General features: G+C 46.0%; 2 protein-coding genes across 2 annotated transcripts in view; one reads left to right on the top strand and one right to left on the bottom strand.

Annotated features, from left to right (window-relative positions):
• The window catches only part of SYN3 (synapsin III), a 420,985-nt gene that overhangs the window by 224,904 nt on the left and 181,572 nt on the right, over positions 1-14,509 (bottom strand). The window lies entirely within an intron of this gene.
• TIMP3 (TIMP metallopeptidase inhibitor 3) overlaps positions 6,853-14,509 on the top strand; it is a 68,711-nt gene continuing 61,054 nt past the window's right edge. The window contains exon 1 of the mRNA XM_044678386.1: positions 6,853-7,330. Coding sequence (XP_044534321.1) covers positions 7,210-7,330 — 121 coding nt within the window. The 5' untranslated portion in view covers positions 6,853-7,209. The remainder of the gene's footprint in view (positions 7,331-14,509) is intronic.

Below are 14,509 nucleotides of genomic sequence, written 5' to 3'. Positions count from 1 at the left end.
CTCCTCCTCCTCTTCCTCCTCCTCCTCTTCCTCCTCCTCCTCCTTCTCCTCCTCCTCCTTCTCTTCTCCTTCTCCTTTCTTTCTTCTTCTTCCCTTTGGGACCAAGAAGTACTGCCCAAGTCCAGAAGGAACAGAAATAACAGGAAATAGATTTTCATTACCTTTCAGCAGTAAAACCATCAGATTACCACCCCAGATTGCACAATGAAGAGGTGGCCTTAAATCAGAAGCTTTCTTTCAGGAACAGTACTCCTTAAATTACAACCCTGAAGTCATCTCCAGCAGAGATCACCTGCCGGGGACTTATCTTCCAGGCAAGGTCACTCCTTGGAAAAACTGTCAAGTTTTCATTTTGTCTTTTGGGCAAGACACTACAATGAGGAAGAAAGGAGCAAATGGGGAGGAGGATGGGGGTGGGGTAGGAGGGTGACAAATCACTTAAGAGATTTGTACTAAATGGATTAGTTTTTAAAACCTTGCAAAGTCTAAGTTGACCTCAAATGTGGAGGGATCAGCCTCACACAGACTCAGACCATTCATCCAATTACAGATTTGATTCGTCCAACAAGCATTTACTCTGGACCTGAGTGACTTTGTAAAAAGTTGTAGCCTCCCCCGTTAGATTGAGAGTGCCTTCTTTACCAGCCCTTGACTTCAGTCCAGTGCCTGGCACATAGTAGGTGCTTAACAAATGTTCATTGACTGATTTATAATGGAAATCCAGTAGACAGAGATCCAACTGGGAGTCAAAGGCCAACATTTCAATCTGGTCTCTTCTATTTCCTCTGTGTGTGCTTTTGGCTAAGTCAGATGACTTCTGTTGGCTCCACTTTCCTCATCCATAAAATAAAGCGATTCCTAATCTTACTTACATCATGGAACCATTTGCTTAGAGGAGCTTATGGAACTCTGTCTTCGAATGAAATTTTTAAATGCATAAAATCAAGTACTGATGATTACAAAGGAAACCAATGATGCTGAGATGCAGTTATGAAAATGTGAAAAAAAAATGAAAAGGTTCACAAATCCCAGATTAAAAACCTTTGAACTAGATGATCTCTAGCTCCAAATTCTATGATCTTCTTCTGTGCTAGATGGTCCAGTGAGTAAAGTGTTGAGCCTGGAGACAGAAAGACTCATCTCCTTGAGTTCAAAACCAGCCCAGACACTTATTAGCTGAGTGACCCTGGGCAAGTCACTTTACCCTTTTTGTCTTAGTTTCCTCATCTGGAAAATGAGCTGGAGAAGGAAGTGGCAAATCACTCTAGTATCCTTACAAGAAAATCCTAAATGGGGTCAAGAAAAATAGGACATGACTGAAAAAAAATGTGTGCGTGCATGGCTAAGGACTAAATCTATTTAAAAATATTTATTGATTTTTTTATGTCACACCCAGAATCCATTTCTCTCCTTCCTCTACTCAGTGAGGTATGCCTTAGAGAGAACATTCTTTTTTAGGGGGAATGAAAGGGATCAACATCACTATTTAATGAAGTAGCTAGAACTCTGGACCAGGAATCAGGAAGGCATGAATTCAAATCTAGATTCAAATACTTACATAGCTAGATGACCCTGGACAAGTCACTTAACTCCTGGAAGTCTCAGTTTCCTCTTCTATAAAATGGAGACAATAATCACATCTACCTGGGTAGCTAGGTGGTATAGTGGATAGACTCAAGAAGACCTGAGTTCAAATCCTGCCTCAGATACTTGCCCCTATGTGACCATGGGTAAGTCACCTGACCTCCTGCCTCAGTCTCCTCAACTATAAGTGGAGATGTCAATAGCGCTTACTTCCCAGAGTTGTTGTGAAGATCCAATGAGATGACATTTGTAAAGTGCTTACTTAGCATGTGCCTGGCACATAGTAAGTGCTATATAAATGTTAGTTACTATCGTTATTAAAATAAGAATATAATAATAGCACCTGCTTCCTAGGGTTCTTGTGAGGATCCAGTAAGAAAATATTTGTAAAGTGCTTAGCACTGTGCTTGGTATACAGAGGATGCTCTATAAATGCTCATTTTCTACCTCCCAGGATTTCTGTGAGAATAAAACCAAATGTCTGGATAGCTTTATAAAGCCCATATAAATGCTGGCTATTATGATGTAAAAAATGAAGAATCAAAAAGTACTTCAGCAGATCTAATTTCCTATCTGTTCTGCATCCATAGTAACCCACCTCTGTAAAGAAAGGAGAGAGGTACATTTTTTTTTCATTTCTTCTTCATGGATTTTACTAAGCACTTATTGACCAGCTACTGTATACAAAACCATCCTCTAAAGACCTTTTGCCTTGATTCATCTTGGCATGGAGGGGGCTGTGTGTCCTTGAAAGCCAACAGTCAGTGGAGCACAAGTTCTAGGAGGATTTGTTATCGCTCTGGGTTGTTGAGACCCAGTGACAGATCATGTCTATTGTTTGAGGACCGGCCATGTTACTACTCATCAGAAACTAGGTGGGAAAGGAGTCAGGTCTGCTTCCACACTGAATATAAACCCTGCCTCCTGGGAGGAATGAAGGCACAGGCACTTATAGGAATAATTATATTAATATTCATCGAAGGCCTCATTTACCCTCTACAATCCTGGGAAAGGTTACTATTGTCTTCGTTTTACAGGTGAAGAAACTGAAGCTCAATGGGGACTTACTCATGGAGAGCTAGTAAGTATAAGTGGTGGGATTTGAACCCAAGTCTGGACTAACTCCTAACACATCCAGCTGCCTTTCCACTAAAACACAACCTCTTTAATAGGGAAATATTGTTTGGAATCCTATGGGGAGGGGAGGACCACAAAGTTCACAACCATCCTAATTCCTCTCTTCAAAGAATTTACAATTTAGTTGGGGAGAGAAGAACACATGAACTTTCTAGAGAATAATTAGGTGATAAACTCTGTGGTATGGAAAGCAAAGTAACTGGATTCCAGCTGGAGCTAAGCTAAGCTTTGGATAAGAAGCAACTTTGGAGGGGGGGGAGAAGAATAAATAAAAATTACTCTCCAAATACCTTTATTCCCTCCCCTCTTCTAAAACAAACAAACAAAGAAAATCAAGAAAGAAAAGAGGGCTCCAAAAATATGGCTCAAACAACAACAAAAAAAGGATTTTGAGATTTTCTGCCATTTCTTCAGGCCATTGGTCACACCCCTGCAGTGGAGATCACAGTATTGTAGATTAGATTTTAGAAGCCCCACAGTAACAACTCCTTCATTTTATGACTAAGGATACAGAAACCTTGAGAGAGTAAATGTTTCTCAAGATCACTAAGCTAATGACAACCTTCAGTTAATCAATGAGCATTGATTAGGTTCCTATTATGTATAGGGCCTCAGTTTCCTCATTTGTAAAATGAGCCAGGGAGAAATGGTAAACAGTATCTTTGCCAAGAAAACCAAAATGAGGTGAAGAGTCATACATGGCTGAAATGACTGAACAATAACAACAAATATGCAGGGTTATAGGTGAGGTTCCAAAGATAAAAGACAAAAGTGAAACAGCCCTAGCCTTCAGGGAGCTCATGGTCTATTGGAGGAAACCACATGGATATAAATAATCATATTCAAGATATTTACAAGGTAAAATCTCCATCACCAAAGTACTATTTTGAAAGGGAAGGATATCAGGGAAACAAGGCAAGATCTGATTTAGGTTGTGAAAGATGGATGAAATCTGGAAGGGTTGCAGAGACTAGGCTGACCAGTGAATCAGTGAGCTCCAGGAGAAGGGGGGGGAGCAGACCCTTTGCCATCAGGAGGATGTTAAGAGAGAATATTAGGGGTCCTGCAGGAGGATGTTAAGAGAGAATATTAGGGGTCCTGCATATGCAATATGAATTGACCATCCCATCCATTGGGGTTTACCTCATATAGGCCAGACTTATGAGATCTCTGTGCTTGCTCACCCTCCCAATTAATGGTAATTTATTTGGGGGAGGCTGGGGATGGTAATGTTCCATTGTAAATCTTGCTCTGTTATTTCAGTAAATGCCTTTGTTTTTGAGTAAAATGTGTCCTCTGGCTGACTGTTGAAAGGCAACATATCAGTAGGGGCTCAAGAGCTACTATGGGTCTAGAGGTACAGACCTACAGAGTCTCTGGAATCTCATGTAGCTATCTCCCAGGGAGCCCAACTGAGAGTTGGGGATGTAGATCAAAGGGGTATTAGATGCAGATGAGGAAAGTGAGTCCCAAGGAGGTAAAGTAAACATCACCAAGTTCATACAAGTAAAGAATTCAGTGGTAGCATCAGAATCTTTTTTTTTTTTTAAAGGTGGTTCCTTTTCTTTAGAGGGAGGGAGGGAGTTGAAGGAGTGATTACTCCAATAATTTTTTCATCCTGAAGAAATTTGTGTATTTCCCAAAAGAGCAAAGGAGTGGAAAGGTACAGACTTTCCTCATCCTAGTCTGATGGAAAGTTTGCTAAAACTCTAAAGATACTTAGACCAAGTTATAGTTCCTATTAGCTGGGACCAACTCATCTATTCTTCCTGAATAGAGTCTGGCTAGTTCACTAGATCTAACTAAGGACCAGGCACTTAGCAGATTTGGGCTTATAGAATATCAGAGCTAGAAGGGACTGTGGAAGACTAGCTCAATACCCTCATTTTTCATGTGAGGAAACTGTGATCCCCAAAGGTGGTGTGACTTGTTTAAGGTCACACAGTCACTAAAGAACAGAGGTAGGACTGGAACTCAAATAATCTGACTCCAAAACCAGGCCTCCTGCCACTTACAGGTGACTATCATTTTGAACAGAATTCTTTTAAAATTTCTTAGCTAAAGAAAGAAGACCTGTGTATACTTTGGTGGGGTCTCCTAGTCTGTTACTGAACTGTTTTCCCTGTTATATTTCCCCTAAAACATAGCATAGCACCCTGGAGAAAGGGTTGAATTGGGGTCAGAAAGCCTGAGTTCAAATTCTTGTTCTGCTACTTACTACAAATGTGACCTTGGGTAAATCACTTAGCCTCATCCATACACCTCAGGGCTTGGTGATTAAGACCTTTTCCAGATGTCCTACCTTTGAAGTCACTTATACCCAGATAGAGTTCCCCTTTAGCTGTGGATATCGAATGGATCATCCATTCTAAAATGAAGGCTTGGTGTTTGCTTGTTATATATTTTGCCTATGTGAACTCCATATAGATGGTGCCCAGGGCCCCACAAAGACTTAAAAAAAGCTCACTTGCTTGATCAGATTCCTGTTGACAGCAAATTGGGAGGTGGTGTTTGTGCCAACTGTTGCCTCAGTTCCCTTATTTGTAAAATGGTGGAGTTGGACTAGATGAGTTCTAAGATCCTTTTCCATATAGAAATCGATTATCCTATGAATTCGCTTTCCTTCTCAGGGTGGTTCCTTTATGTAAGGCTTGAAGTGTCGGGTATAGAACTATGTGATATATACTGTATCTCCATTAGAACGGAACCTCCCAGAAGGGTGGGGCTGTTTAGCTTTTGTCTTTGTAGCCCAGAGCCAGTAAAATAAACTCTAGTTGATTGATTAGCATTGAAATAGTATTGAAGCTTGCGAAGTGCATTATAGATCTTTATTATTTTTGCAACTGTCTTTCCAAGTGGGAGCTATTATTATCCCCATTTTATAAAGCGGGGAAACAAAGGCTGCAGAAGATTAAGATCCACACTGAGGTTGTATCTGAGGCAGGAGTTGAATTCAGGTCTCCTTGACTTCACAGGCAGTGGTATATTCACTGTACTACCTGAGTTAACAGCAGATTTGGGGGGGGGGGCGGGAAGAAGGATAGGAAACCAAATGGTGAGTCAGTTTCCTGTTCTTTAAACAGAGAGTGTTGGTAAAATCCATGTTAGATTGCTTACCATCTGGGGGAGAGTATTCGAGACTCAAATTTCTTTTTAAAATGTTGGAAACTGTCTTTACACGTACTTGGGGAAAAATAAAATAAAACTAAATAGAACATATAACTTGAGGGTGCTGGGCCAGATGTCCACGAAGGTCCTTTCAGCTCTAAATCGATAATTCTTTGACTATGGGTTCCGATCCTGACTCTGCTACTTCCTACCTGTGTGACCTTGGGCAAGTCACAACCTTTTGAATCCCCCACTTCCTCACCTGTAAAATGAAGAAGTTGGACCTAAGATTCCATCGAGTTCTCAATTTGTGATCCTTGGCCACAGGCAGTTGGATTCCCGCCCCCCAGCTCCAAAAGGAGAAACAGGTGAGTAACTAGGTGCTGGACCTATCACCGTGCCTGCTGCGCCCTCCTGGAGAAGGTGGAGATGACAGTCCTTTCTCCGTAGCTCCCTTAGCCCTCAGCAGTGCGCAGCGCCGGGGCGCCCAGCCTACCTCTGCCCCGGGACCGACGTATGGGGTGGATTGGCCTGCAGTTTGGGGGCGACCCCTCCTGCTAGGGGCTAACCCGCCGTCTGGGGGCGACTTGTCCTGCTGGCCAGCAGGATGGATCGATGAAGGGGAAGCTCCAGGCAGGGAGCGCGCGCGCATGGGAGAGCCTAGGGGATGGATTCTCCAGGTGGCAGCGCTTGCGATCCGGGCGGAGGGGCTCCCGCCCCGCAGCCCCCCACTCCCTCCCCCGGGAGGAGCGGAGAGAGGCCAGGAGGGAGAGCAGGGCTTTCTTGGGTCGTTCCCAGACAGCCAGCACACTCCCGCATTCCCTAAAAGGATCTGAAGCGTACCGGGCGGCCCCGCCCCCTCTCCGACGGCCCCCTTTCCCGCGGGGGGGCGATGAGGTAATGCGGCTTTCCGATTGGTCAGTGGGGGCGGCCCTCAGGCCGCGGAGGGGGGGCGCCCGGAGCCTCCCAGCCTATGTAAGGCGGCAGCCGCGCCGGCAGCCCTCCGAGCCCTAGGATCGACGCGTTTGTAGTCGTGCTAGCGGCTCAGCTTCTGCCCTCCGCGCTCAGCCCTCAGCCTTCCCCTCTCTCCTTCTATCTGTCCCTCCGGAGCCCTGTGCTCGTCTGTCCAGTTCTGCCCTAGCCTCTCCAACCCTCGGACTGCCCAGACGCCGGGCACCAGTCTAGGAGAGGTGGGGGGAACTTTGCGAGCAACTTAGCCAGGGAAGGGAAGGAAAGGAGGAGAGAGAGACAGGAGACGGGAGGAGGAAGGAGAGGAGGAGAAAGAGAAGGAGGGAGAAGAGGAAGGCAAGGAGGAGAGTAGCCTGCGTCCGGCCCGCGCTCGAGCCCGCAACGAGTTGGGAAGAAGCCGGGTGCGCCGCGATGAGCCCGTGGCTCAGTCTCGTGGTGCTTCTCAGCAGCTGGAGCCTGAGGGAGCTGGGGGTAGACGCGTGCACTTGTTCCCCGAGTCACCCCCAGGACGCCTTCTGCAACTCGGACATCGGTAAGAGCTGCAGCCGTTGGGCAGTCAGCTTTCCCCGCGCGCTTCCACCTTCCCACTTCCCACTTTCTCCCACTCTTTGCCAGCTGCAGCCGGGGGCGGGAGGGCGAATGCGGGGGTGGGCACCTGGGGCTGCATCCACAAATTTGCCCCAGCGTCTCCTTTTGCCTCCTTGTTTCCTACCTTCCACAAGGCGGGAGGGCGAAGGGGGCATGCGGGGACTGCATCCACACATTTACCTCGACCTCCCCTTTTGGTGTTGGGGTGGTGGAGAGGTCTCGACTTTTAGCGAGGTCCTTTATACGCTTAGAAGACCATAAAGGGGCTCCCTCTGTCCTCTTTCCTTCCCTCCCCGCCCCCCACAGGCTAGAGATCTTTAGGTTTGAAATTTCTGCTTTCCCACTTCATCCAGTTTCCTTTCCCACCCTGACCGGTGGCACAGGGCACTTGAAATTCCTTCAGGGTCCTGTTGCCGCCTGGAAAGTTCTCCCCTACAATGCCCTGCAGGAAGAAGTAAGGGGGAGGGCATAGTTTTCCAAAACTTTGAATGGTAGGAGCCGGGATCCGAGGGGATTGAGGAGATTGGCTCTTTACTGGAGCAGAACCCACCGTGTGCAGAAGGAAGTGGCCTGCAAGCGGGGAGAACCTGCAGCCAGCTTGGGGGTTCGCATGGGGGTTCCCCTCAGAGAAGTAGCTCTGATCCTAGTCGATCTTTAGGCAGACCTTTAAAGTATTCTAGAAGGCTGGGCTGAGGATGTACTAAGGAAAGTTGGTTCAGTGGTAGAACTAGGCTATGAATTGGATGTGTCCTCATCCCCACCCCCACCCCCAAAACAGAAACATGGAACTATTTTCGAGTGTGTTGATAGCGAGCAAAAGACGTTAATCAAAGGGAAATCACCCTACCCAAACTTGCAAAAAGTCACAGGCAACATTATTTGTGGGGGTGGAGTAGGATGGGGGGCGGGGGCAGGGGAATGGGGTAGAGAAGAGACCCAGGAGCAAGAGGAAGGAACTTTGAAATTCAGGGAGTGTCACTTGCCTGGTCAACTCCCTGAGCCTCAGTTTCCCCATACATCAAATGGGGAATAGGATAATAATATCCTAGTGTACTGCCTGGCTTCCAAGCTTGTTTTGCGGTTTAAATGACATGACTGCCCTTTCCTCCCCTTAAAGGTTAATGCTTTTAAGTGCTGTAGAAATCCAAGCTATTTTATTTGCCTGGGGCTTAAAAAATGTTGCTCTGGACTTGTCGAGATGGGGATGGGGGGAGAGTGGGCAACCTATTTGGTAGGTAAAGGTTAGTGATTCTCAGCTGGCTAAAGAGGCATCTTGCAAAGGGAAGCAAAACCAGTTATCCGAAGCCTCAGGGAGTGGCCCTGAAAACTCCAGTGTTGATAACTGCTTTTGGGAGCCCAAGATACGCTGGGAAAGTTTCTATTATTTTCCTGTTCCTTTCCCCCCATTCAGCTACAAGAGTAAAAAGTAACCTCCCAGTTTAAGGGAGACCTTGGGTGTAAAGGAAGAGGGAGAGAGAAGGGTTTTGTTTGTTTTATTTTTGGTCTAGGATGTTTTGGGATGGGCATTCACACATAGCAGGTCCTTAATAAATGCTTAAGGACTAAAGCTGACAGTTAAGATTGAAGGTGCACCTCTGAATGCGGAAGAAAGTCCTCATTGTGTCCTTCTTGGCTATGGGGTTGGCATTGTGAGTGAGATAGTCAACAAATAGGTTGGGTGTGGTAGAGGAGAGGAGAGAGCAGCTTGACAGTCCTTGGGTAGCAGGGATCTTGGGGCTCCTTGGACCTGCTGGCCAGCTAGCTTTGGTTGGGAGAATGATTGCCAGCATCTGCAGGTGGCTGGAACTTCGTGGCACTTGGGATAGCCTTGGACTACTGAGGGAAGGGGGACCCAGACTGATGTTTGTATTGCTGCTCTTGGGGTAGGGTAGATCCTCTTTTGGGAGGAGATTGGAAAAGATTTGCACCAGGTTTGTTTTGTGGCATGTGTAAAAGAAATACATTTCTGTGCTGCTGCGGTTAATTAAAAGAACTTGGTGCCGAGAAAACATTTGTTATGGTTAGAAACATAGATCTGAGGGATCTTTGACTAAACAGTCACTTCACCCCTCTGGGACTTAGTTTCCCCATATGTAAAATGAGGGGATTGGATCTAATGGCCTCTGAAGATTCTTCAGCTCATGACCTAGTAGAATAGGTCTGGGTACCTCTGGGTAGAGGATGGGAACCATCTTTGTATTTCCAGGACCAGGTCTTGAAGCAGATGATTAATAAATGCTTGTTGTTTGATTAGAGATAGAAGGGTTCTTAGAGGCCATTCTTTTTCTGGATGGGGAAATTGAGGCATAGGGCAGGCAAGGGACTTGTCCCAAGGTCACACAGAGAGCAGTGCCAGGATCTGTACCATAGATTTTTTTTTGCAGAAAATCAAACCACTCCTTCCCCATCCCTTCCAAAGGAGCTCAGCACCACTCCCAAGACCTTGAAATAAGAAGAGACATTATGTCAAGGTGGAGGGTGCCATAGTCCCTGTAAAATCCGAGAGAGAGAATTAGACTTCAGAGTCTGATAGGATTTAAGAATGGTGAGGGCATCTCATAGGAGTTTTCTTTTCTTTTCTTTTTTTTTTAATGCTTCCCCACCCCCTACCCTTTGCTTTTGGTCTCCTGAAAGACCCTGGGAGGTCTGCCAAGGAGAAATAGAGGCCAGCATACAGGAGAGTTCACTTGGGCACAAACAAGCATTTGGGGTTTGAGTGGGAAGCCCTAGGTTTGGCCTCAAGCAGCAGGTGGATCTGGCTTCCCATGGGGGATTCTTTGGCACTCCACCACCTCCACTGTTCAACTTCCTCCCATCTAGAGCTCGGGATTGCTTGGGACTTCCGTGAAACTATTTATGAAATCCCGATTTAAAACAACAATAGCAGCAGTAACAAACCACTCCCTGGAAGGAAGCTTCAACTCCCTAGTGACAATAATCAGAGCTGGCCTTTCTCTAAAGGGTGTCCCCAAGCCCTTTGGGGCCATCCTGGATAATAGCACTTTAAGGATTATGAGGGGGTTTGTAAAGCACTTTGCTTATCTCATTTGATCTTTATGAATGTCCTGGGAGGGAAATGCTGTTTTACCTCCTGTTATAGGATGATAGCTTCAGAGTGGGCAGGAACCTCACAGGCCCCCTAAGCCAACACAATCTCCTTTTACTGGAGATAACCCCTCTCCTGTGACTTGCCCAAGGTAATACAGGTAGTAGATGTCTGAGGCAGAATTTGAAATCAGGTCTTTTGACTCCAGTTAATTCTTTCCTCATATTTTTTTTTATTTTTTTTTCTTTAAACCCTAATATCTTTTATATATCCTTCTATATTAATTTCATTTGTTACAGGGCTAGGCAATGGGGTTAAGTGACTTGCCCAGGGTCACACAGCTAGGAAGTGTCTGAGGCCAGATTTGAACCTAGGACCTCCTCTCTTTAGGCCTGGCTCTCAATCCACTGAGCCATCCAGCTGCCCCTTTCCTCATATTTTATACATGTTGCAGCTGAGGCTTAGGAGAGGTACCCAGGGTCATATAGGTATTTAAGTACTTAAATATTAATATTTAAATATTAAATTAAGTATAATAAAATAAGTATTTAAGAGGCAGGATTTAAACCCAGGTCTTCCTGACTCCAAGCCAGTATCCCACTGCCTTTAGTGATCTTTTACCAGATAACTGGCCATCATTAGGATCAGAATCACAGACTCATACAAATTTTCTAAGGGGACTTCAGAAGCCATCTAAGATTATGTTTACCACTCCCTTATTTTACAGATGGAGAAACCGAGGTCCACATGTTTATAGGATCATAGACATAGAGAGGGAAGGGAACCTTTGAAGCCATCTGGTCTCATTTTACAGTGGGGAAATGGAATTAAAATGACTTTCCTAGCACCTTTTATGTGCATTAAAGAATACTGCAAGATTCAAACCCAAGTCTTGTGACCAAATTCAGCCTCTTTGCCTTTGTTCCCTACCGCCTCCATCTATCTAATCCAATTCACCAACAGGAAGTATCCCCTCTCTATCTTAGCTAACTTGGGCCAAGGGGAGAAGCCTTTCTCCATCCCCCCAAAAAACCCTTTCAAAAACAAATCCGGGCATTAAAATGAGGTGGAGCCATCCTAGCTAGTCTGTCAAAATTCATGAGATCTCCTGTTGCTGGTGAAAGTCCCCGATATGCTTTGGCCCTGGGTCCCCTGGAGCTGGGCTTCTCTTTGAATTGGCAGGTCTCTGGGTTAATCTCTCTGCTTTCTTTGGGAGCACCCTGCTGGCAACCAGGGGACAGCTCAAATTTATGCTTTGTTCTGAGCCTTTCTGGCTCCCAGTGTGGGTAGGAGGCTTTCCCTCCTTCCTCCAGGAGTTCCTTCTATCTCTTCCCAACCTAGCCCATTCCTTGGAGCTTGCCAGCTCTCTAGCCCATTCAATGGTCAGCCCTGTTTGGTTTGCCATCCCTCTGCGCCACCGCCGAGGCAGGGGGCTGAGCTGGGGCAGAAAGATGGCCCAAGAAGTGGTTATTCCTTTGAATGTGGGTTTGGTTTGCACCCTTAAAGTGCCCTTCCATGCCCCAGCTTAGAATCCCAGGCCACAGGTGAAGGCTTCTGCTGCCAGCTTGGGGGGAATGAGGGATTTGGAAACTTCTGGGTGAGCAGGAGTTAAAAGGTGTTTCTATGGCAACTCTGGGCCCTGTACCCAGAGTGTAGTGTTTGGGAGAAGAATAAACTACATGCCGGGTTATAAAACACACTGGGGAAAGAAAAGGACTTGGCAGTGGCCAGGATGTGTGTGGTTCCTTGCCCCCTCCCCCCCAGCCCATTCCCAAAGTCCTCTGGAGAAGAGGGATGGGGGGCCCCGGGAGGAGGGATAAGCAGGTGAGGCCTGGGAAGGAGGCATCCGGTCCTAGCAGGCCAAGTCCTGCTCAGGCAACATCTTAAAGGCCAAGAGGAGAAAACGACCAAAGCAGGGAGGCCAGGCCTACATCTCCCTCCTGTTCTCTGTCTCTATCTCTGTCTGTCTCTGTCTCTGACTCTCTCTTTCTCTCTGACTCTCTTTTTCTCTCTGTCTCTCTCTGTCTCTGATTCTCTCTCTGTCTCTATCATCTGTCTCTATCATATCATATCTCTCTCTCTCTCTCTCTCTCTCTCTCTCTCTCTCTCTCTCTCTCTCTCTCCCTCTCCGTCCTTACTGTTTTAGGCAGGGTGTACAGGGGAGCTGGGGGCTGCCAGGACAAGCCAAGAGAGATGAGGAAGCCCTGCAGGATGGATGATCTGGGAGAGGAGCCTCCTACCCCTGGCTGGGAGGATGGGCCGGAAGCTCCCGTGCCCCAAGGGCAGGAGGCTGGCCACCTGCCAGGCACAGGGGATGACCCTTGGCTGTCAGGGGATCCTCTTGGTGTCAGTGCTGAGGAGGTACTTCTGTCAAAAGAGCCATTTCACAGGGAACTGAGCCCTGATGGTGGGCACATACACGTGAACCCAGAAGCTCCAAGCTGGGATTGGGACTGTTGGCTTCCTTGGAATCGTGGGAAGGAGGCCCCTTTGTTCCATGGGGCGGTGCAGAGAGGGGCACTTTGTTACATTGGGGTTCCCAGCAGGAATCCTCTCTCTAGGCCAATAGAATGGATATCATTTAGGACTCCAGACTGTAGGGGCTAAAAGAAATCTCAGGCCGTCTATGACCTGCTACATTTTTTAACCCCTTACTTTCTGTCCTAGTGAAAAACAAAAGGGCCAAGGCAAGGCAAATAGGGTTTAAGTGACTTGCCTAGGGGGTCATACAACTAGGAAGGATCTGAGGCCAGATTTGAACCTGTGTTCTCCCATCTATCTCTAGGCCTGACTCTCTATCCTGAGTGTCCTGACTTCCTAAAAATATACAGATGAGGAAACTGAGGCACAGGGCAAGCAAGCAGCCCCAGGACACCTAACTAGTAGAATCAGGATTGGAATCCAAATGTTCTAATTCTAAACTGGTAGAATATTTTTTTTTCCTAAGTACTTAAGTACTTAAAAATTTTTAATTCAATGAAACAATTTTTCCCCCCTGTGGTTATGATTCTTGTCTCCCTTCCCCCTTCCTGGAATTGACAAGCAATTTCACTGGGGTTATACATATAGTATCACTCAAATACTATTTCCATATTATTCATTTTTGTAATAGAGTCATCTTTAAAAACCCAAACCCCCAATCATGTACCCATGTAAAAAGTGATAAATCATATGTTTTCTTCTGGATTGGCATTTTTGAGGAAGACCCGAGTTCTAGATCTGTCTCTGATAGATACCCAATGGTGGGCAAGTCCCTTAAATTCCCAATTGCTCTCACCTACTTTCTAAGCCCAAGAACCCGAGGCTAAATTGGTGATCCATATCAATGGAGGGAGAGAGTCTCCACACTGGGGGAGGGAGAGAGTCTCTACACTGGGAGTTCTGAAATCCCTGGTCTTCTGTGAAACAGAACTCAGTTAAGACAACACACTTCCTAAATAACCTTACTTCAGCCCTTTGGGGCAGATATCAATCCTAATCTCATAGAGAGGTCAAGTGATTTGCCTCAGTGGCAGAACCAGGACTTGTGGCTCCCAAGCCTGGTACTCTAGATTACAGTGTTTCCTATTTTACAGATGAGGAAACCGAGGCAGAAGGTGGTTAAGTGATGTGCCCAAGGTCACAAAGTAAACATCTGAGGCTGGATTTGATTTTCCTGATCCTGAAGCCAACTTGGATTAAAACTCTAAGGATGGGTGGGTCTAATTTAAAAGGGATGAGAAGAAGCTATAAGTAGGCTTTGGTTCATAAGGAGAAAATATGTTTTTTTAGGGGGTTAAATAGACTTTTTCTATATCAGTATGTGGACTTTGTAAACCATTTTACAGAGGAAATCGATCCAGCCATTGATTTAAAGCTGGAGGTTGCCGTAGAAGCCAACTGGTCCAATCCCTTTTATTTTCTAGATGAGGACATGAGGCAAGGAGCGAGATGACCTCCTGGGTCTCCAAAGGCCTTAAATGATTTGCCCACATTCACTCAGCGAGTTAATTGAGGTAGAATTTGAATTCTTGTCTTCAGTATGAAATTAGGAAAACCTGAGTTCAAATTTGACTTCAGATACTTTCTCTGTGGCCC

Source organism: Gracilinanus agilis, chromosome 5, assembly GCF_016433145.1.
Source record: "Gracilinanus agilis isolate LMUSP501 chromosome 5, AgileGrace, whole genome shotgun sequence".
Lineage (NCBI taxonomy): Eukaryota > Metazoa > Chordata > Mammalia > Didelphimorphia > Didelphidae > Gracilinanus > Gracilinanus agilis.
The sequence above is the reverse complement of the archived record's forward strand: the minus strand, read 5'-3'. Positions and strand labels throughout refer to the sequence as shown.